Below are 24,974 nucleotides of genomic sequence, written 5' to 3' on the forward strand. Positions count from 1 at the left end.
CAGGCAGATCCAATGTGGGTCCCTAATGGACATTTTAGCGGCACAATCAGAGCACCATCTGAAAACGGTCTTCGGTGTAGACATTTTCGATGAACTTCGAAAATTCAAAATACGCAATGAGAAAAATCGCAGCGGCGATAAACCGCCTGAAGCGTGCTGAGCATACAGAGCAACGGCACTGAAGCAACGGGCACCACGCCGGCTATTTATAGCAGCCTCGACGTCACTGCCGAGAACAGGACTGAGGCCGTCATGGGCCATGACTTGATGACGCACAGTGCCCGATACTATGAAAAACGTTTCTAAAGCTGCAAGCAGACTTGCCAATATATCTAAGATGAGGAATACGTGGAAGGACACAATCCATTTGAATCTTAATTACAAACCCTGCTATGATTACATGATCTGGAGTTTGTTATTGTTAGAGTACCCGAGCTTTCATGGCAGGTAATTATAAGACCTAAAGGAGTGATTGTGAGCGGAACACTGAGGCAATGGGTGTGTGTATGACCTGTGGGTAATGTAAGTGTTGTGGCCACACATGGCTAGACCCATGTGAGACTTTGAGTTGAATGTATGGCACTAAGAATGATAAAAAAGTGGGGGGGCCTGTCAGGAGGAGACATTAGATGAGCGCAGGGACTTAAGAGTCTGTTTTAGGGACCACAGCATGGATCAAGGACATTGGGGATTACATTAACTCGGAGAGTGATTGTGTGAAGACTACACAAACCTTAAAAGGCGAGTATGTGAGGATATGACCTGGCAGAAGTATTCTTGAGAGGGCTGGATGTGGGGCACTGTGTGAGTATTTGAGGATATGATATTGGGTGAGTGTTTTTATGAGGATTGACTGTGGGGTACGGCGTGACTATCTGAGAGTGTGACCTGGGGCTAGTGTTCCTTGCTTTGGGTCACAGGGTGAGTACAGATGATATGCAGAATGGATCTGCTAGGGTGCACTAGACTGGGGGTACTGTGGGTACATACCTAGGTCTATTGTGGGTATGGGGTAACAGGGTTGTGCCACAATAGATGAATTTATGAACTAGGTAGTGGTATTGTTGTGATGGTGGCCAACCGGGTTGGCAGGGTTCCATGTAATAATGTCCCCGCAAAAATGTCACCTGACAAGAAAGTTGCTGTTTTTTGCAGAGACATTATTACATTGAATATGCAGGGGACACCCCTGCAAACTCTGAGTTTTATTTTTTTATTACAGTGGGAGCAAGGGACACCCCCCGCAACCCGTCCCCATACATAATGTCACCATATAGAATGTCGCCAAAGGCTTTTCCTGCTGACAATATGTTTGGGGACATTATGTACGGGGCATTATGTATGGGGACATTATTAGCTGATACCGTTGGGAGGCAATGGAGGTGAGCATCAGACCTAGTCTGCGCTATTTGGATAGTGAGGACACGTGATTAAGTCACTGGCTCATTATAGTGACCCCCCCCCCCCCACGAAGTGTTACTGTGAAGGCGAGAGCACAGCGTTGAGAGACTGTTGGGTGAGCACATGGACTAGGAAGATATTTCTGTGAGGGCAAAGAATGTAAGACAATGGGTGTGGGAGCATATACATGCAGCAGTCATTATAATGCTTGAGGGGGGCAGTCATTGCCGAGCTGAGCTGGGAGACAACAGGTTAATGTATGGATGGTGGTATTTATGGGGTAGTGAGAGAAATGGGCATCCCTTGTGTATTATGCATTTGGAAATATGCGTGTAACTGATTTTGTTGAATGCCATCAGCGTATCAATGTTTGTTGGAATGGACATATGTGCTCACAGGAGCACACAAGCTGCCCAGCTGCTGTAATTAGCTGTGAAAAGTCCAACGCCACTGCTTTGGAAGAGCACACTGCAGTGCTGCCCTTGCAGGACATTGGCTGGGCCTTGTACACTGAAGCGCTGCCCTTGCAGGACATTGGCTGGGACTTGTACACTGCAGCGCTGCCCTTGCAGGACATTCGCTGGGACTTGCACACTGCAGCGCTGCCCTTGCAGGACATTGGCTGGGACTTGTACACTGCAGCACTGCCCTTCCAGGACAGTGGGTGGGCCTTGTACACTGAAGCGCTGCCCTTGCAGGACATTGGCTGGGACTTGTACACTGCAGCGCTGCCCTTGCAGGGCATTGGATGGGACTTGCACACTGGAAGAGTTGCACCTTGCAGGACATTGGCTGGGACTTGCACACTGCAGCGCTGCCCTTGCAGGACATTGGCTGGGACTTGTACACTGCAGCGCTGCCTTTGCAGGACATTCGCTGGGACTTGCACACTGCAGCGCTGCACTTGCAGGACATTGGCTGGGACTTGTACACTGCAGCACTGCCCTTCCAGGACAGTGGGTGGGCCTTGTACACTGCAGCGCTGCCCTTGCAGGACATTGGCTGGGACTTGTACGGTGCAGTGCTGCCCTTGAAGGACATTGGCTGGGACTTGCACACTGCAGTGCTGCACTTGCAGGCCATTGGCTGTGCGTGCACACTGCAGCGCTGCCCTTGCAGGACATTGGGCGGGCCTTGCACACTGCAGTGCTGCCCTTGAAGGACATTGGCTGGGACTTGCACACTGCAGCGCTGCCCTTGCAGGACATTGGACGGGCCTTGCACACTGCAGCGCTGCCCTTGCAGGACATTGGGTGGGACTTGTACACTGCAGCGCTGCCCTTGCAGGACAGTGGGTGGGCCTTGTACAATGCAGTGCTGCCCTTGCAGGACACTGGGTGGGACTTGTACACTGCAGTGCTGCCCTTGCAGGACAGTGGGTGGGACTTGTACACTGCAGCGCTGCCCTTGCAGGACAGTGGGTGGGCCTTGTACACTGCAGCACTGCCCTTGCAGGACATTGAGTGGGCCTTGCACACTGCAGCTCTGCCCTTGCAGGACAGTGGCCGGGCCTTGCACACTGCAGCGCTGCCCTTGCAGGACATTGGGTGGGACTTGTACACTGCAGCGCTCCCATTGCAGGACCATGGGTAGGCCTTGTACACTGCACTGCTGCCCTTGCAGGACATTTGCTGGGCCTTGCACATTGCAGCGCTGCCCTTGCAGGACATTGGCTGGGACTTGTACACTGCAGCGCTGCCCTTGCAGGACATTGGCTGGGACTTGTACACTGCAGCGCTGCCCTTGCAGGACATTGGGTGGGGCTTGTACACTGCAGCGCTGCCATTGTAGGACAGTGGGTGGGACTTGTACACTGCAGCGCTGCCCTTGCAGGACAGTGGGTGGGCCTTGTACACTGCAGCACTGCCCTTGCAGGACATTGAGTGGGCCTTGCACACTGCAGCTCTGCCCTTGCAGGACAGTGGCCGGGCCTTGCACACTGCAGCGCTGCCCTTGCAGGACATTGGGTGGGACTTGTACACTGCAGCGCTCCCATTGCAGGACAATGGGTAGGCCTTGTACACTGCACTGCTGCCCTTGCAGGACATTGGCTGGGCCTTGCACATTGCAGCGCTGCCCTTGCAGGACATTGGCTGGGACTTGTACACTGCAGTGCTGCCCTTTCAGGACATTGGCTGGGACTTGTACACTGCAGCGCTGCCCTTGCAGGACATTGGCTGGGACTTGTACACTGCAGCGCTGCCCTTGCAGGACATTGGGTGGGGCTTGTACACTGCAGCGCTGCCATTGCAGGACAGTGGGTGGGCCTTGTACACTGCAGTGCTGCCCTTGCAGGACACTGGGTGGGCCTTGTACACTGCACTGCTGCCCTTGGAGGACATTAGCTGGGCCTTGCACATTGCAGCGCTGCCCTTGCAGGACATTGGCTGGGCCTTGTACACTGAAGCGCTGCCCTTGCAGGACATTGGCTGGGCCTTGTACACTGCAGCGCTGCCCTTTCAGGACATTGGCTGGGACTTGTACACTGCAGCGCTGCCCTTGCAGGACATTGGCTGGGACTTGTACACTGCAGCGCTGCCCTTGCAGGACATTGGGTGGGGCTTGTACACTGCAGCGCTGCCCTTGCAGGACAGTGGGTGGGCCTTGTACACTGCAGTGCTGCCCTTGCAGGACACTGGGTGGGACTTGTACTGGCTTTGTATGTCTGAGCTGCACTGAATCAAAGGTGAGTGGTAACCGATACACAAAACCCCTACAGCCCGGGGCCCCGCCTGCTATAAATAGCATTCCTCTGGACATGTAGAGTTACTGTTATTAATACACAAAGCTCATCCCATGGCAAGTCACGCTGCGCATGCGTGAGAGGCTCAAAGTGAACTGTGCTACACAGAACATGGTCTCGTCAGAAGCCCCAATGCAATGAAACATTTGTGCTTGTTCACTTACATGTGGCGAGGGAGTGATTTGTAGGGTCCACGACGAGCTGCTGTTGGCTGAGCTAGGGCAGTGACGGGCTCTTCCTCGCTAGACTGGCACATGCCACAGCTTCTTTCTCTGAACTGGTGGCATGCCACTGTCATGAGCTGTGGGCACACCCAGCACCTGAATCAGCCCTCGCCAGCTCTCACTTGGCCTCTGCTTTAGCGGATAGTACTGGAGGCCGCAGCAGAGGCCGGCACAACACAAGGGAGGAACATACAGGGAGCACTGGAAGGCGAGCAGCCAATGGGAATGGCGTCTCTTTATCAGTGACCAGGAAGCCAGCCCAGGACTCACGAGGGCCGTCGGTGGGGCAGAATGTTTTTGGGGGACCAACTGTCAGATTGCATTTTTTGAGAGGCTCAGGACACCTTTAACCCCTTTGGTAGTTGCGCCCATGCTGGAAGGGCCGGTTACTAAGAAGAGTGGTCCACGCCCCCCTGGCAGATGCCAGGAGTGGTGTCCCAGTCCGGAAGCCTTTGGCGTGGTGGTCTGGAATGTTCTTCTACCAGAGGTGGGCATGTTTTCCTCCCTCAGGAGTTGCGAGGACAGGTTTGGGGCAGTGGCTGCCCTGTCCATCCCGTCATCTCCGAGTCTTCTGTACATGTTGCCTAATGCCTCCCATTCCCCCTCTCCCTCGGGTATTGAGGAGAATCACGACGCCCAAGGCCAGGGTTCTGCTGGTGGCTCCCTATTAGACCCGCAGAAAAGCCTTCCCATTTCTATTGCAGTTGGCAGAGGCTTCACCCCCATTCCTGCCAGCATCCCTTTAATAGGGAGGGCCTGAAGCAGAAGGGATTACCCTCTCCAATCCCGCTGGCACCAACACCACCAAAAAGGCAGAGATTACAGTCTTTTGTTTCTTGTAAATTTGGACCAAATGGCTAAATATTGTAATATTTTTTCTATGAAAAGGCCAATAAAAGAATTAAAAAAAAAGAAAAACACTACCAAAAACACATCAACACTACGCTCGTATGGTAGAAACTGGAACACGTTCTCGAACTGGTGTGTCAAGAACTCTTTGTTGCCTCTGGATTGTGCTGCAGGCAGAACGCAGTGGGCTGCCATTAGAATGGTGCGGGCCCCATATGGAGTCTCCTCGGGGCCCCGATCCCAGTATTAATAGGTTTTTATGGAATTTCAACATGGAAAGGACAAGGGTTTGCACAGGATTGTGGTACTCCAGAGTTCTGTAGGGGCCTCCATTAGAGCCACAGTGGGATGCCGATCTGTGGCTGTGCCAGATTTGAGAACTGGGAGCCCTTGTTATGGACTCCTCCACATCGGCCTGTCTCTCGGGAAGCAGTGATATTGAGATGTGATCCTTCCTTCCACCCTCAGGGGGCCTCTACCTGTTATGGACTCCTCCACATCGGCCTGTCTCTCCGGAAGCAGTGATATTGAGATGTGATCCCTCCTTCCGCCATGAGGGGGTCCCTACCTGTTATGGACTCCTCCACATCGCCCTGCCACTCGGGAAGCGGTGATATTGAGATGGGATCCCTCTTTCCACCCTGAGGAGGTCTCTACCTGTTATGTACTACTCCACATCGGCCTGTCTCTCTGGTCTGTCTCTCCAGAAGCAGTGATATTGAGATGTGTTTCCTCCTTCCGCGATGAGGGGGTCTCTACCTGTTATGGACTCCTCCACATCTGCCTGTCTCTCCGGAAGCAGTGATATTGAGATGTGATCCTTCCTTCTGCCATGAGGGGGTCTCTACCTGTTATGGACTCCTCTCCTCCACATTGGCCTGTCTCTCCGGAAGCAGTGATATTGAGATGTGATCCCTCCTTCCACCATGAGGGGGTCTCTACCTGTTATGTACTCCTCCACATCGGCCTGTCTCTCGGGAAGCAGTGATATTGAGATGTGATCCCTCCTTCTGCCATGAGGGGGTCTCTACCTGTTATGGACTCCTCTCCTCCACATTGGCCTGTCTCTCCGGAAGCAGTGATATTGAGATGTGACCCCTCCTTCCACCATGAGGGGGTATCTACCTGTTATGTACTCCTCCACATCGGCCTGTCTCTCTGGTCTGTCTCTCCAGAAGCAGTGATATTGAGATGTGTTCCCTCCTTCCGCGATGAGGGGGTCTCTACCTGTTATGGACTCCTCCTCATCTGCCTGTCTCTCGGGAAGCAGTGATATTTTGATGTGATCCTTCCTTCTGCCATGATGGGGTCTATACCTGTTATGGACTCCTCTCCTCCACATTGGCCTGTCTCTCCGGAAGCAGTGATATTGAGATGTGATCCCTCCTTCCACCATGAGGGGGTCTCTACCTGTTATGTACTCCTCCACATCGGCCTGTCTCTCGGGAAGCAGTGATATTGAGATGTGATCCCTCCTTCTGCCATGAGGGGGTCTCTACCTGTGATGGACTCCTCCACATCGGCCTGTCTCTCCGGAAGCAGTGATATTGAGATGTGGTCCCTCCTTCCGCCATGAGGGGGTCTCTACCTGTTATGTACTCCTCCACATCGGCCTGTCTCTCGGGAAGCAGTGATATTGAGATGTGATCCTTCCTTCCACCCTGAGGAGGTCTCTACCTGTTATGTACTCCTCCACATCGGCCTGTCTCTCCGGTCTGTCTCTCCAGAAGCAGTGATATTGAGATGTGATCCCTCCTTCCGCCATGAGGGGCTCTCTACCTGTTATGTACTGCTTCACATCGGCCTGTCTCTCCGGAAGCAGTGATATTGAGATGTGATCCTTCCTTCCGCCATGACAGGGTCTCCACCTGTTACGTACTCCTCCACATCGGCCTGTCTCTCGGGAAGCAGGGATATTGAGATGTGATCCTGTCTTCCACCCTGAAGAGGTCTCTACCGGTCATCTGCCACAAGCGGTTGTTATTTTGGCTCTTCCGGCTGACATTGATCCAGAGGCTCCACCCAATGGCCAGCTTGGATGTCAAGGAGGTTCTGCTGTATTATTTGGAGCCAGTGCCTTATTAAGGTCTGCCAACAGTCTGTCTGCTACCTTTGGAGGGGTAAATGGAGGGCAAAAGACCTCCTCTTTGACCATGAGGCGTGGATTAGAGACACCAGTGCCTTGGTATATTAATTATCTGTAGTTCTGCTTTCAGGGAAGGTGGTTGGCTGCTCCCCCTTTTGGGCTGAGGCAAAAAGGGCCTCTCTGGAGCCACTGCTTGGACTTCCTGCAACACCTTTGCTCACCATTACAGGCTGGCCTTCCCAGGGCGGGCAGATCTGGGATTCACTTCGCCTGTTTTGCAGGCTGTTATTTCTTGAATTTTTGTGTCAATTAAAGGTCACTGGGTTTGCAGTATCTTGAGTGTGAAGTGTGGGCCTTACAGTGTCCAGTCCTGGCTTGGGAAAGCTTCATAGAATAATGAACTGGGACGGGGAAGAGAGGAACGTGGAGGTAATGCAGTGATTACTTACCGATAATCTACATTACGCCTCTTCCTCATCACAGTCCTGACGACCGACCTCTCCCTCCCTGGGTCCGTCCGCCTATGCTCGTTGGGTATGAACAGGAGTTATGCAGGTAGGATGCCATCTTTATACCAAGGGGGCTGAGGGAGGGAAGGAAAACAATGATATAAGGGATTGGGGTAAAGACCTAGTCCTTCATAGAGTAATGGGCTGTGACGAGGAAGATGACAAGGCGTAATAAAGGTTATCGGTTGGTAATCCCCGCATTACAGGCTGCACCTCCTTCCAATTTTAATGCATCTGAACTCCCCGCCAGTTTTCTTTTTTTATGATGGGTAGCACAATAACTACTTTGAAGCCAGTAAGGTAGAACCCAGTGCTAAGAACATTTGTCCCTAAAGTTCGGTGATAAGAGAGAGGTTAAAGGTTATCCACCCATTTCAATTTAAGTCCATCTCACATAAAGTGAATCCATTGACCTAAACGTAAAACTCACCGAAATGTAAACACATTTAAAAATAAAAAACAAAGCATCTTAAAATTAAGAATACATTTTAAATATTTAAATAATAAACAGGATGAAAAAATACGAGGAAGAAGAATAAAACAATGACACAATAAAGACTTAATTAAATGGGTGGGAGAAGTTAGTAGGAGAATAACAGGTGGTAATGGTGGCCTCCCCATTCATTTAGCAGTAATGAAGGAAGAAATAGAATGCAAAAAAGGGGAAAAAGGAAAACACATCTAGAAATTAAGTTAAATAGCTTGCATTGGCTTGAATTTGAAGCGGCATTGCTTTCATTGAAATGTCTTAGATCAGGTAAAAAGGCGTGGCGAATAAGGAGACGGTGGGATGTGCAGGCACCTGCATTGTTCGCGGCGCAAACAGATCCATAGCGGCACAGGATGGATTGGCTGCCCGGAAGGTGGGTGCTAGTTTGGCTGGAGTGTTGGGGAGGATCAGTCAAGGGGGGATAAGGAAGGGGTAGGATGGACCTTTTACTGCTATACACCCTATTTTAGGAACAATATACCAAGAAATATAAGACTGCCCCCCTCCATCCTACACTTCAGGAAGGAAGTAAGGACCCCACTCTGCAAAGGACATCTTGCCAATCGCTCATCGTTCCACTCATTCCTACTTCTCCATCACTCCCCTGGTTTCTTGCCCCTCTTCCCCATTACAGCTACCACTTCTATGCCCCACCCTACCTGTAACCCCCTGGGGCCGCCCCCACCCCCGATGTAGAGTGCTCTCTTCCTTCCCAGCGAGGTTTGCAGTCTTTAAATCCCATAAATTCAGATACACAGGGATAGGGATGAGGGGCAGTGACAAGAAGAGGGACTAAGGGAAGTTAAGGGTGTCTCATTGTCTAGAACATGAGAAGACCAATAGGGCAAAGGTATTGGCAGAGAAAGGTAAAGCATGGCGTGAAGGGTAGTGAAGAGTTTAGCAAGGGTACATTATTTTAATTAAGAAAAAATGCAAAATGGGGAAATTGTAGATGCAGTGAGGGACCTCATGCAAAGATTCAAGCTAAACAGGAGAACAAGCAGGGATTTTAAAAGACTCCTGGTCGAATGATTCGTGAACAAATATATTTCAGCAGGAACAATACACATAAGGTTTTACATTTCTCCTTGGACTGCATTTCTATAAATGTGTAATTTATAATGGTAATACAGGCTAAATGTATACAATGTGACTGGAAAAGTAGCGATTGGGGATAACCTGTAAGCAAAATAATTGTAAAAGAGCTTAGTGAATTTTCCGAAAGCATTTAAAAATCTGAAGAATAAAGCACAAAATAAAACACTTGTGGCTCATCCCTGTCAAAACACTAGACATTTTACAGAAGCAATTGTAGTGAGGGAGGGAGTGCCCCCCACTAAGAATTTTCGACAAGAAAGGAAGGAGCGTAGTAGGGTACTGGCAAATTACTCATGGGCCAGAAATGTAAACATTCAGATAAGATTTTATAAAATAATTTTTCCTGCCCCTAATAGAGCTTTATGAAAAGGATCACAATGATGCATTCAAGAAGGACTTTGAGCCAGCAAATTGTTAACATTTGTCTTGAAATGACTCGAATGAATGCTCATGAAATGTCTCCATATTAGCATGAAACTGACCCACTGTAGATGCAACGGTTTGGGTATGTTTCACCTTTTGCAAATTGCTCTCTGCAATTTGACCTAAAAACATTTGACCTTTTGACCAAATTGACCTTCATTGTTAAGGATGCGGAGGACACTCCGCAACCCCCTTTTGACCTACTTACATGAACATGAGGAGCAGGGGACACCTCCGCACCTCATGCTCAGGTAAGTAGGTATTAACATATTTGACCTAAAACAAAAAGGTCAATTTGGACCGGATGCAAAAAAAGGTAAATTTGGACCATTCGGAAAAGGTCATTTTGGTCAAAAGGTCAAATGTTTTAGGTCGAATGGGCTAATACCGATGCGACTGGCAGCCTACTTGCAGGGCACCCTGAAGTTATGGGAGGTCACCAGCGTATAACGTCTTCTCACAATTAATGGATACAGTACATTGCCCCCCCCCCCGAAGTAAGCAGGAAACTGTGCCCACAAACGGCATGAATTACTCTCATTCACCTCATCAAACTACCCCACCCTTTATCATGCCACACCTTTACAAACATGGCATTTCTCTAGCGTTTAACGGAAACGCCCAGTCAATTGAAATCAAGTTGCCATCACATAAACCCTGAGACCCAACCTATTTAAGGAGCTGGCCAGGACTGTCTCCTAATACACTGAGCCCTGATAACTGCTGACCTTTCCTCCCACCCCTACCCTGCCCCACATAGCGCCTCCTTCACACCCATTCCCCATCTGCACACTACTGGATCAGATCCCCCTTTGAAACTCTGTTGCTGTTCGTCTGGGTTTGTGCTTCACAAGACCCTGCACATAAATGTAGAGGCCCGTTTGTTAATGTTACTGAAGAGCAGAAACTAAAGTGCTTTCAGATGTCACAGGTAGGAGACCTAGTAGGAGGGCCTACACCTTACAGTGTATTAGGGCTGAGAGGATAGCTCAGGGGCAACGTGTCTGTCTTGGAAGCAAGAAAACACATAGCAACACAGGTTCAAATCCCAGTCTGGCACTTAGAAACTGTTCTCCAGTATTAAGTGCATTATAAAAGAACAATGATTATTATTATTTAAAATAATAATAATAATAATAATAATATTTTTTTTTTTTTTTTTTAATAAAACTACAGTTCGATAATTAAATCGAACTTTTGTTATAATTGACCTTTCCCGCATCTCATCCGTCCTCTCCAGTGTTTAATCACAGTATGTTCTTTGTGCTGGTGATACGTTTGGATCACTGTTAATTAAGGATTTTCTTTTCCTTATCACAAGTTGTATTACAGAGAATCATGGTTAAATAGTCAATTATCCTGCATGATAGTTTAATATTATGGCCGGCGCTTACATATGACCACCAATCATTCATGTCATAGTTCTGAGGTTTGAAGCTAATTAGGTGCAGGCTCCGCTGTGTGATTGTGCCTGTGCAATCAAGTATCAAATGCTTGAGGGACTCTATTTCGCTCGCATCACAGAATCGACATTTGTTGTCTGCGGTGTCTTTCTTTTTTCGTATCCATAGCATTTCTCGATTGTTTAGGGCGTTCAGCCTGAATTTTAGAAACATGTTCCTGTGATATCGTGAAGGACAATTTAGTAGGTATTTTGGTGGCTTGTGTAGTTTTATTTCTCCAAGACCTAATGGAAGACCCGTTTTTAGTTTCCTGCGTTTTTCAATGTTATGCATCCAGTCCCATTCTTCTAATTTTTTTTTCGCCTGTTGTGGTCGATCGATTAGGTCAGATTGACTTATATTTGCGGAGTCCATTATGGCTTCAAGTTTTTTTTTCCAAATTTGGATTAGAAGAATGGGACTGGATGCATAACATTGAAAAACGCAGGAAACTAAAAACGGGTCTTCCATTAGGTCTTGGAGAAATAAAACTACACAAGCCACCAAAATACCTACTAAATTGTCCTTCACGATATCACAGGAACATGTTTCTAAAATTCAGGCTGAACGCCCTAAACAATCGAGAAATGCTATGGATACGAAAAAAGAAAGACACCGCAGACAACAAATGTCGATTCTGTGATGCGAGCGAAATAGAGTCCCTCAAGCATTTGATACTTGATTGCACAGGCACAATCACACAGCGGACCCTGCACCTAATTAGCTTCAAACCTCAGAACTATGACATGAATGATTGGTGGTCATATGTAAGCGCCGGCCATAATATTAAACTATCATGCAGGATAATTGACTATTTAACCATGATTCTCTGTAATACAACTTGTGATAAGGAAAAGAAAATCCTTAATTAACAGTGATCCAAACTTATCACCAGCACAAAGAACATACTGTGATTAAACACTGGAGAGGACGGATGAGATGCGGGAAAGGTCAATTATAACAAAAGTTCGATTTAATTATCGAACTGTAGTTTTATTAAAAAAAAAAAAAAAAAAAAAAAAAAATAATGGCCTTCTTTCTGTAGTATTCATTTGATTTGCTCTTAGGATCAGCAGGTCCAGCTCCCCCACATCTCTTCTCAGGATCGGCACTAGTCTCTGGCTTTGCCTTTCCAGGGCTCTGAGGACTTAAAAGACCTTTTTCCCTCTTGGGCTCAGCTCCTGCTGAACGATGCCTGCAGTCCCCTGTGTTGAATTGCTCTGACTGACCTTACTGGTTGATATTGGTGCTACCAGTTTGGCCTGGTGCCTCCATAAGCCAGGTATTGCTTGCCTACGGGTACAGCGGGGAGAATCGTCTGGCTACCCCCACCATGCCAAGCCCAGGATGCAGGGACCAGTCACACTGTTGCCTTAGATCTCTTGTCCCGTAAATGAAACCAGTGAAGAGAGTTGTTCTGTAGGGCAGATAGTGCCTGCATGGCAGGTTCCCCTGCCGAGGGTGTGGAAATTACATTCAAATTGGTCAGCACAGGTTTATTTGTCTGCACTGCAGGAACAAAGGGGCGATATGGTGGGTTGGGCGCTAAGAAAGCTTAAGAGGTTATCCAATCACATTACAAGGTTTCTACATATATACACCAGAGGCCTGTTGGGCTAAGGGAGCAGGGCCAGGGTGTAGCTATTAGAGTACCAACCATTGTGAGGGATAGTACCAAGTACCACATCAAAACTGTAAGATATCCCAAGGGGTGGGCTCATCAGCAAATCTCCAAACCCAGCTGCATAGGGAGACACACCTGAAAAAAAAAAAAAAAAAGAAAAAAAAAAATAATAATAATATTAAGCATAGGGACCCCTGACCTGGTGTATTGAATTCTTCTTCAACCCAATTTCGACGTGCACTTTGACTAGATACATTAGGAATTGCAGGTACTAATAAAGCAAAAGAACCCGAAGGGGTGGGGACATCACCGGTCTGGTAATGTCCCTTTTCTGAGGGTTCTATTGGTATTAGTACTCTGGCACTTTGTACCAGGGTCCTAATAGTATTTTTACTCGAGTTGAGAAGCGGCGTGTCAACCGTTTCTCAACTTGAGCAAAAAAAAAGCGTAGAAAATGGCTGCCATGGATCGGGGAGGGACGCAGCGCTCTGAACCTGGTAGGCGAGTCTTTATCGGGCTGGTAGGGACCCGGCGAGGGCCAAACAGCTCGATTGATACAATCTGATGGTCCCTTGCCGGGCACTTATAGAAATTATTCTTGTAATAGATGTTACATGGCTTTCCTGGGTCAATTTTGGCATGATATCACTGCCCAGGATGTACTCAGGCTACAGCGAATGTAGTGTCCGATCCTCATTGCCTGCGTTGGAAAATCTGACTAAATCACAATATTGTAAAAACTTGAAAGAAATGTCAACTCCCTGGATGTTTTGGACTATGGCTCAGCTGAACCAAACGTAGATGGGAGTTGTAGTACAAAACATCCAAAGAGCCAAAGCCTGTAGATCCCTGGCATAAAACCTACTATAAAAAAAACCTACACAGAACTGAAAATCGCAGGTGCTCCAGCTGATGTACAACTGGGCATGTGTATTCACAACAAAAGAAAATGGTTGCCAAAGAGACTATCTTTATATCTCAAATGCTTCAACTAGTGAAAACATACACGAGTTCCATTCTTATCAGTAAAGACACGCACAAAGTGGAAACAGTTTGTCATAAAATGTGCTATACTCGTGCTTCTATGGTAGATTCCATTTTCTGATCTTTCCTGATTTTTTGTCTTTTTTTGGGATTGTTAATTAAAATTTGGCTGGGGGTGGCACCAGATGACACTGGGATGGAACAGTGACAGAGACGCATTATCTGGTTCCTTCGGACTCTAGTTACTTACACCAATCGCAATGCTTCTTACAATGCAAATAGGGCATTTTGTAGTTTTTGTTCAGTTCAGGGGGTAATCAAGAAATGTCATGTGTCCCCCAAAGGGTGCCCATCTGTTGTGTAGGCATATGACAGTTAGGAGCTGGGTAATTGCAAATAGTGAACGAGTTTAAGAGAATGCAGTGGGTTGCCTCAGGAGAAGTGTAGCTCAGAAACAGAGACTACATACAGCACCCCACTTGTAGTGTTGACCCTGCCCTAGATCACCCCACGTGTCGTGTTGACTGTGCCTTATGCTGCTGAGTCTGGCGTCAGGGCCTGCTGATGGAACACTGTGTTGGGAATAACTCCCAGGTATGCTAGAGAGCCACTCGGAGTCTGCAGACTCTTGAAAGACCCAACACCTTCCCCAGGATAAATGGAGGACTCGGTCAACGGCAAGTTCAAACTGCAGTTTATTACAGACAAAACCAACAAGGATCAGCACAGGAACAGGAGAAATCTATGCACGTCTTGTTTGTTCTTAGCTTGCAGGCCAGTTTTACTCTGGTGTGGCACCTGAGAAAGCGCCACATCAGGCCCTTCTCCAGAAAACGTATTGGCCCTCCTAACTGGGTACGGAGTACCTTACCACAGATAGTGTACACTATATATGTTATACTACTGGCCCTCGCATGTCAGGTGGCTGGCCTGGTCCATCCCCAAGTCACTATCTATAACAATGTTGCAGTGTGGTGGACTTACCATAGGTTCTGACCCATTGCTACCCACCCTGAGGATATTAACCGTGGCTGGCTAGAGCGGACGTCCCCAGGCCTGGGATCTGCAAAGATTCTCAGGTCTAAGTGTACCTCTTCAAGGTAATAAGAACCGCTATGTGTCTGCATTTGTAACTTGTGTGTACCACCTTAGTCTATGAGAGTGCTCTTCTGCTTGGTGCAACATTTGTTTTAAATTATAGCGTATTTGTTGCAGTCTTCTGTCTGGTAGACTGAGAGCGTCTCTCTTTCTCAGCGCTGGTCGCTGTCCATTGTCTGCTTCGGCCGAGTCACGTGTTCCGAGAGCAAAACTTTGAGCTGTGCAGCTCTGAATTATTAGGAATTATTCTTATTTACTGAAGTTGGTGCCTTTGTCATCTAGGGAGTGGAATGTCATCTGTATCTTGTGGCCTTGGCTGCGGGTCCTGTCTCACACGTCTTGCTCTCTGTCCAGCCTGAATTTAGCTCAGCTCGGCTCTTGCTGAGAGGCTGGTGGCCTGCTGTAATTTTCCTAAACCGTTGTAATGCGGTTTCTACAGTGTTCATGCTCTACTACATTCTCCATAGGTTAGTCACATTTGGTTCTGTTGTTATTTGTATGTAAGCATCAGCAAGTTTTGCTCAGGATCTCTTGCTTCTTGCGGCTTCCGTGTTGCTGCAATTGGCTAGTGGCAGAAATAATAAAAGCAATGACATTATGTATGTGTGTCTGCCCTCTAACTATAGGACTGTGCGCTCATGTTCTTCATGTATTTGAGTGCATGTTTGTGTCCTGAAGTGCAAATGGCACATGTGCTTCACGTCTAACGCTGTTATGTCGTAGTGTCTCTAACAACGTCATCAACGTGGCTTCTTGGTGCTTTAATCCAGACTGTCAATGGAGGTGTCTTTGGTTACCACCTGGGGCTCCTCATCCATGCTGGGGTAAATTCGTACTGCCCCTGGCCTGTAGGGCTTGTTGGTGGCGTATGGCTGGCTGAGGGGGTATCTCTCGACATACTTGTCTATCATTGGACCACTGGGAATCGGTCCGAAATAGAATGGGTGATTGCAGTGTTTCCTGGCTTTCTTCCGTGTCATACATTTCGTGGGCGGGAGAGAGGGTGGTAGCATTCCCCATCCCTCTTCAACTGCCTCTAGACTGAGGCTGGAAAGCACATCAACCAGGGTGTCACACTGGCTGAATGGATTAGAACGAGCAGGAAGTAACTTCCCTAATTGGGTGCAATAAGGAAGGGGACCAGTGGCACAACGCCATTGAGCTAATCAGGCTCAAGCTAACCCCTTGCACCCAAAATGTGAGTTGAGCGGCGGGAAAGTCCACACTTTCTTTTTGTTATGCAGAGAGAGGAGGGAAACCTTTCCTGAAACTTGTGGCTTTCAAGGATTCCCCCACCTCTCTGCTTAATAAAAATCAAATCCACAGATGAGCCCCCTCCCCACAGATGTGAAAGAACACATAACATTGGTATATGTTGGCTCGCATCCATGGGAGGGGGCTGCTGATGTGTGCACTTGCTTTTGGGAATCAGAGAGGGGAGGAAAGTCTTTCCTGAAACTGGTGGCGTTAAAGCTTTAGTGTGTTTGTGCAGAAAAATGTATTTGCACAAACGCAACAAACCATTAAAGCTGCTGGTTTCAAGAAAGGCTTCCCTCACCTCTCTGCCTACCAAAAATCAAATGCACACATCATCCGCTCCCCACGGATTCGAGTGAACATAACAGTATGCGCTCTTTAACATTTGAGGGGAGGGGCCTGATGTGGGCACTTGCTTTTTGTTAAGCAGAGAGGGGAGGAAAGCATTGCTGTATGTTAATCTATTGATACTCAATGAAACCAAGCGCCAAGATTTGTCACCATCACCACAATTTAATGGTTTAGTCGTGTGTGCCCTTGGGATGACACGTGTTTCGGCAATTTGCCTTTCTCAAATCCGGGCATACTTCATTGCTGTTCATGTTCAAGGTACAAGTAAATGTATTCATAAGATATCAGTAAGTCAAATTATAACACAGTCGTAGTGTAAGAACATTTGCATAAAATATTTAAGTCAAATTATAACACAGTCGTAGTGTAAGAACATTTGCATAAAATATTAATAATAAAATTATAATTTTAATAATAATTAAAATTATGTTTCGGAGCGGTCATTTGGCTTTTTGCCGTCATACTCGTTTGAGACGCGACAAGGAAGATTACTAATTAACAGATAGAGAAAAAGGCATCAATAAAGGAGTCGCCAGGCAAACCAATTACAAAGAAAAGAGCCCTAAGCTTATCCCCATTGTTGTATGTTAGCTCAATATGTATGTATGTATGTATGTGTGTACAGGAGTGCATGAAGAATGGGGGACTGGGTACGCGTGTGAATGAGTGTACAGTGAATAGGGCGAGAGTGAATGATATGTTTAAATGAGTGTGTCCGCACAGGCCCGCTCATGTATAATGCTGGGCTGAGGAGCTGATTTTGGTGGGTAGCGGGTAGGAGTAGGGGAGTTGTGGGGCGGGTGGGAGAGGGAAGAGTGGTGGCACACTGTAATACCGTCTGGTCCCCTGGTGGTCACTTTTGATTTAAGGGTGATGCCTGATCGGATCCCTGGGCTTTAGATATAGAAATTATCAAAAGCAACTAAATGTGTATGTTATCTTTAAATCCGATCACTTGGTTATTCTCACTGACATATTGCGCTTACTCGGGCCCCACACAGGACAACCCTTGGGATTGATTAGAGGGGGTGGAGCCTCCATATTTGTCCCACCCAGTTTCTGAAGTGGCCCCTCCCATCACCAGTTAGCCCCCCAAACCGTGAAATGTAGCTTTCGTTGCTCCCCTGTAGTGGATAGTATTTACCGGGACGGTGGATCCACGGAAGAGTTTACGCAAGTCATTTGTGAGCTCAAACTCTTGCTCGATTCCCTTTTATTAGGGAGGGTTTGGCATAAGGCCTAGGTGTGTCGCAGCAGAAATGGCAAAACAAGCGACATTCTTAATAAGCAGTGATCGTGGTGGGGCAAACAGTACATGGATTCTCTGCACAGTCTTGCTAGAGTAGAGTCTCCATGTTACACACTTCCATGTGGTAGCAGAAGCAGCTTTTGGTGCAAAGGGAGGCAGCCAATCGGGCGCCAGCAGGAAGCTGGGGGCGCGCTAGGCACCAGGTGTGACCCAGTGGGAGGACAGTCACCCTCCCCTACATCCCTGGCTCTGCCACTGGTTCCATGCCATGGTTAACGGCCTGATTTTGTTCAAATCGCACCCTAAATTCTTTAATCTTTTGCAGGTCCGATAGGTTGTCCCACAGAGCCTGTCTTGGCCGTGGGTCCCAGATTCTTGGGTGGTACTCCTGAAGGCCACTAGCCACGCTCGCTGAGCTCCAGGGGCGGACTGGCCCTTAGAGAACTCTGGAGATTCCCCGGTAGGCCTCTGCACTCAGGGTCCCTTCTGTGTGGTAACCCTACTTTATTTTCAAACGTTCTAATAGGAAAAGGGTAGGGCTCGCTTAAAATGTGTCTTATGGGGCTACTTGGACATCATTTCCGAGGCTTGTTTGGATTCCCAGTCCACGCCTTCTGGGCTCAGGCACGCTTGCGCTCCTGAGTACACCAACGTGTGAGTGAGTCTACATGTTTGCTGTTGTGTACAGTCTTGCCCACTCTCTGGATGTACACATGTCTGGCTGGGACACCCGGTTCTACTAGTTGGATGTGTCTACTTGTCCCAGATGTGTTTAACCTCTGGGTATACCTCAACATCTCCCGGGTGAAGTTGGAGATGGAAGTGCAATATAAATCATTGCGACGCCATTCCACTAGTTGATTTGTTGTTTAAAGGGCGTACCTTTAGTTCAAAGGCACAGGAACAGGCTGTGCTTGGGTGATCAAGCACTGCCCATTTATGAGTCACAGCCACCCTGAGTGGCAACATAGCTCTGCAGGCAGCACCTCATAGGCAGTGGCGTCGCCAGGAATCAAATTTAGGAGGGGCACAGAGGGGGCCAAAGACAAAAGTAGGGGGGTGGACAGACAAATGTAAGGGGAGAACATGGTCATTGCTTGTTTTAGGCAGGTGAAGCCCTGGCCCCCACAGCCCGCCCCCCCCATAGCGACGTCACTGCTCATATGCTGTCCAGGGAGTGGCCTGGGGTAGCACGTGCTAGCCCTGGAATCTGATTGGCCAACCCAGGTGCTACCCTATTATCCTAAACTATGATCATTGTGTGTATGCGCGCACCCCTGCAGTGCCCGACTTGGGCCATCCCAGTCAAAAGAGTCTGGACGCCACTACAGCAGAGCCCCCCTCATGCGATGGGGACATTTCCACCGGAAAGGCCTCGCGTGGCCCCATCAGCCACCACATCTGTGACTGTTCAAGGCAGTAGCACCTTTTCAAAGAAGTGTTTGTATGCGTCTCTACTAGCGTGACATGCAAAAAGGAAAAATAGGTGTGTTCTTATCGCGCCGAACAACGAACAACAACGTGAAAGTGTGAAGCAAAGAATCGCCATGCCTGGGTTTGTTACACAGCTCGTTTTATTGTGTAACTTGAACCGATGAGAGCACAGAGTACTTTAAACAGGAGACGTTTCAGACTTGCATTATTGTGCATTCCGGGACTTAGGTTTGCATTCAGGAATTAAGTTATTCCTTTAGCTTAATATGTTTCTTTGCGGTTTTACTGGTCATATTTCTCATTATGCATTTTGTGTTTTCTGCAAGTAAAATCTAGAATATTTATTATAGGCCTTGAAATCCAAAACTTAAATATTTGTACCAAGTAAAGATTGGAAAGCAAGTGGCAGGGTGGACTAGCCTGCAGGGAATACTGGAGATTTCCTGGTAGGCCTCTGCACCCCGGCCCCCTTTTTTTGATAACCTATTTCATTTTCAAATGTTCTCATAGGAAAAGGGTTGGGCTTGCTGAAAATGTGTAATATGGGCCACTTTGACAATTATTTCCAGGGCCTCTTTTGGTTCCCAGTCCCCCCCTGGTAAGTGGTCAAGTGACTGGATTAAAGAGCGAGTAAACATCCATGCTTTACTGTATATCCAAATTGTGTGATCCTAGGCAAAAAAGTAACCTCTCTTTGACTTAAATGAACAAAATGCAGTCTTACAACTACGTTCACACTATTTGAAAAATAGACATCCTTACAATTGGGCATATTCAATGATGGTAGGTACAAAATGGTATACCCTCAAGGTCCTCCGTTAGTGGCCCCCAAGACCGTTACCTAGAATTTCATTATTTTTGCACTGGCCCTTCCCGTCCCATAGGGCGACTATGGCGGAGCCAACATTCATGTGCTCCCCTGTTGCTGCCAGTCACCAATGTTCCTTGGGCCATCCACCTTTTTGATTTCCACAAATCTGGACCCTTTCTTTCCTTTCATGCTACTCAACTCCCAATGTCTGCCCTTATTTTCCCTCGACTCTACTATTGCTCCTCCCTGATCATTGGTCTTCCTGCTTCCCGTCTATGTTCACTAAAATCTATTGACAATTCCTCCCTCTGCCTCTTATTCCTCCTGTACCCTCCTGACTCTACCTCTCCTGCTCTTTCCACTTTGCGCTGGCTTCCATTTCACTCTTGGCTCAAGTTTCATTGCCTTTGCCTAGTCTTCAAATCTATCTATAATCTTCCGCACCATCTCGCCTCCCTTGTATCTTTGTACTCTCCTACGCGTTCACTTCGATCACAGTCACTCTTTCTTCTTCCTGTCCCTTGCCCCCCTTGTTCACAGTCCTGTTTTCATTCTTTTGTCCTCCTCGCCCCACGCCACTGACATGCGCGACCTCTGGCTCTTCCCTCACTCCCGTCCTACTCTCTGTTCCAATCCGGCTTCAAAGACCATTTTCTGTCCTCTTCATTGTTCTACCTGGTTTCCCTCCATGTTGATTTACGTTGTACCGTTTTAATCTTGTTCAGCACTTTGGCGTAAAGCGCTATATAAATAAAAACAAAGTCAAATAATACAAGTCTAGCCCAGTGACTTCCGGCCGGTATGCTTCTGCCTTCTTTGCCCTATTCCATCCTTTCAGCAGGTTCTGGCTTTTTTTGTCCTCCGATCTTTTCCTCTCTTGAAAATGGGTGACACCAGCCCCTGGCTTTGGAGGCAGCAAAAGCACACTGCTATGATACGGGGCCCGGGGCCCCATGACAAAGGGCTGAGAAGCAATATTTACACAGCCATTAGTTCGGCAGCAGCAGCAAACGTACAGAGGCAGAGGACAAACTCCTGCCCAAGTGGTGTCCATAGAACCTCTCCGATGAAGCCATGGCTTGCCTGCTGTGCTCTGCGTTTAGATGGCCCACGCCTCCAATGATTAGTATCTCTATGTGACCTAAATAGCCTCTGAAGTGGGGTGAAAGATGCATCTGATGGGCCAAAGGAAGGCGTACTAGCTATTCAGCCACTTAGGCTCAGAGGAAAGGGGTGTGGGTCAGCCCAGTGGGTTAGTGGCCCCCTTCACGACGGTAATCCAGCCCCCCCCCACCAAAAATGTCAAGGATGGCTCTGCCCCGGCTCTGGAAAGCTCTCCTCTCATAAGAGTGGGACGTCCTTCCCTTCTTCTGGTTCGTCCTCCATCACTTCCAATGGCCTGCGGGTTTCCCATCCGTGGCTTTCCTCTTGACACTTTTCTTCCTCCTTCCCGCAGTTTCTTTACTTCCAGCCTTTCCCTTTACTTTATTTTCCTCTTATCAACGCACCTTTGCCACCTTGTACATGTCAGCCTTTATTTCCTTTCCCTACCTTGGGTAATGGTTTCCCTGTGTTCTGTCTTTTGGTTTGAGCCTCTTTTCTCTGAGATATTTCCTGTTCCCTTTCCTGTTTTCCCCCTTCAATTCTAGGGCTTTTTTCACTCTGGCCTTTCTTCTGTCTTTCCTCACTCTTCGTGGAGTCTCCTTTTTCCATTTCCCTTTTCTCTACTTCAGCCCCATATCTCCTCTGGAGTTTCTATGGTGTCTTATCTTGGTTTGCCTCTTCACAATTGTGGGGTGTTTTACCTTCTCAATCTCTTGATTTACTTTAATCTCTCTTAACTTTCTTTCTGCCTGGTTGTCACTGCTTTTCTGCTCGCTTCTTCTCTTAGACGTTTCTTTCCAGTATCCTCTCGGTAGACCAAGCTCTCCCTCTTCGGAGTTTCGCAGCACTCTTCCTCTCCTCCTCCCATTTTTCTCCATCTTTTGACATTTCCACTTGAGTCGTCGTTGTTTCCTTCTCCCTCCTTTCCATTGTTTTCTCTTCAGTGGTCTACTCCCCCTTTCTCCACTCCCTTAAAATCTCCACTCCACCCTCCACGGCTTCCCTCATTTTTTCAGTCCTCTCCCTTCAATTTTGGTCTTTTCTTCTGCTCCCCCTCCTTGTCCCCAGTTCTCAGCCTTTCTTTTCTGTTCGACTTTACTCATCCCTTTGCTCACTGTCTCTACTCTGGTTTCTTGCACTGTTTCACCCCCCTCCCTCTCTCCATATTCCTGTCCTCCCTCCCGTCTTCTCTTTTCCTCCTAGTTTCTTCTGCTATTTCTCTTGGACCGCCAACCAAATTGGTCGCCATGCTTCCTCTTTTTATAGGCCACCCTTCTTCCTGGTTGGTCGCTGGCTGGTGGGGCAGGGACTCCTGGGGCCACGGTTGCTCTAGGATTAGGGGTTCCAGTATATGGCCGCTGCCTCCTGAATACCCTCCATCAAGGCCTACACTGAACTCCGTGGATCTGTGTGTAGAACCCTCTTCTGCTGCACCAGGCCTTGCAGAAAGGGGCAGATCATCCACCATGGCCATCTGTCAATCTCCTGCCCAGATGCCGTGACTGGGAGTCCACAGCCAGGCTATTATGCAGGTCTATGCAAAAAGGACGAGCATACTCGTCCTTGGCACCTAAGGGGTTAATGTCCGCTATGCTCCCCAACCCTGCCTCCCTCCACTGGTACTACAAAGGAACCAGGAGCCAGGCTCGGTCGGGCATACAGGGAAATGCCCAAAGTGCAGGCCCAACATGCTAGCGTGGGCCCGTTTTTTGGGTGAAAGTGGCCCACTTTTTTGGCCAAAGTGGGCAAGTTTGAATTACTTCACCGTGTAGCTAGGATCTTTGACCAGTGTTAACGAACAAATATCCTTTAAAAAGGCACAATTTGCAACACATTTTACCAGAAAACTTTTCTGTGACCGGCATTTAGTCTCACAAATCGAACGAATTGTCATTTGCGAGTGGGCAACTTTTTCATTGGTGCCCGAGGCAGTTTTTTGGCCCAGTCCAACCCTGGCAGGAGCAGAATACTGAAATAACTACCAAACGGATGTCTATCAGTGACCAGAACCAGAGGCAGCATGCAGGAAGCCATTAATATTACGGCATTAGAAAACAATCATGAACATGTTGTAATGGCGACTGTGGAACTCTGCTTACCTGTCTTTTGTCATTTTTCCACCAGCCAGAATATACTTTCATGTACTCTCCAGTCACAGGGTCTGGAAGGCTGTAGGTCCCAAAGCCATTGCGCTTTCCTTTCTTCCAGTCTCCATCATAGATTGCTTTGCTACTCTTCCAGGTCTGCGTACCTTTACCTGTCGAGGCAAGCGAAGACACGGTGAGTGACTCAGACAGACTGACATGCGCTACACCTGCTTAGGTGAGCATGTAATCACACCATGAGGTAGGAGGGCTGTGCATACAACATTGTGTAAAGACACCTAGCTGGGATATATTGATATTTTCTTTTGGTGGGAGCTGTGGACCCAGCCCAAGATGGTCTGTCTATGCTTCCATTGCTTTCAGAAAGGAAGGAAAGGGACACTCCCTCAATTGTCTGCTTTTGTTAAACTATTGTAGTCCCCGTCTCTTCTCCCCGTTTGTTGGCCAAAACGGAACCTGGCAGACAGCAATTCCCCTCAGCCTCTTCTGGCACCCTGTGCTCCTTCCATGCCTCGGGAACAGGCACCAGAAGACGTAACACTGGCTCAACATCATGAACTCCTATCCCTCACATGGTACTAGCTACACTATACACACAACTGGACAAAACTCACCCCTCCTCAAAGAAACATCTCTCAGCCCCACGCTCCCTGAAAATTACCAGCCCATTACTCTAGTACCATACCTCACTAGAGTCATGGAATGTGTTTTGTTACTACCCAACTGCAACAACACATCACCTCAAACAACCTACTCAACCCCATCCAATCTGGCTTTCGACCTGGACACAGCACTGAGACCGCTGATCTTCACATTCTTGACGACCTCCACAGCATGACAGACAAAGCACACACAGCACTACTCATACTCCTCAACCTCTGTGCTGCCTTCGACACCATCAACTACGCCATTCTACCAGGCATCCTTGCCCAAAGGATGAATCTCTCGGGCACAGTACTCGACTGGTTCACCACCTTTCTCACTGACAGGACACACTTTGTTTCCATGCCACATTGTCGATCCGACCAAGCCCCAGTGAAATATGGGTCCTGCAAGGCTCCTCCCTATCGCCACTCCTCTTCAACCTATATATTGAATCCCTTGGACCTACCCTTAGAAAACACAACACCCATTTTCACCAATATGCAGATGACACCCAAATATACTTTCAAATTTCACCCCCTTCGCAACTCCACACCCTCAAAACCAGTCTCTCGGCCATCACCAACTGGATGGCCACCCACTTCCTCGAACTCAACCCTTGCACAACATAATACCACCTCATCTGCCCTCCAAGGCACAAACGTGACCTCACCTTCTGGATTCAAGAACTCGCCACAGACAAACCACATACATCCCTCACTGGCCAAATCCATTTGCTTCACCATTGACAACCACCCTTCCATCACACACAACACAGCAGCTGTCACCAAAATACGCAATCTACAACTACACCTGCTGTGCAAAATTAGACCTATCCATCCTCCTGACAACTTACACACTGCAGTCCAAGCCCTGGTTCTCTCTAACCTGGACTATAGAAATGCTCGGTGTCCAGTCAACTCATCGAAAAAAAACTGGTCGACTGCAATTTGGTCGACGCAATTTGGTCGAAAACCAAATGGTCGAATTTTTTATTTTATTTATATATTTATTTTTTGGGTTTTCGTTTAGTTAAAAAAGGGGTTTTTA

The 24,974-nt window shown here is 47.9% G+C and overlaps 1 protein-coding gene across 1 annotated transcript in view; it reads right to left on the bottom strand.

The window, feature by feature from the left end:
• Positions 1-24,974, bottom strand: part of MORN3 (MORN repeat containing 3) — a 360,155-nt gene that overhangs the window by 153,930 nt on the left and 181,251 nt on the right. The window contains exon 3 of the mRNA XM_069619586.1: positions 23,277-23,434. Within this exon, the coding sequence (XP_069475687.1) occupies positions 23,277-23,434 (158 nt within the window). The remainder of the gene's footprint in view (positions 1-23,276; positions 23,435-24,974) is intronic.

Source organism: Ambystoma mexicanum, chromosome 10 (assembly GCF_040938575.1).
Source record: "Ambystoma mexicanum isolate Mex_15411 chromosome 10, UKY_AmexF1_1, whole genome shotgun sequence".
Taxonomy (NCBI): domain Eukaryota; kingdom Metazoa; phylum Chordata; class Amphibia; order Caudata; family Ambystomatidae; genus Ambystoma; species Ambystoma mexicanum.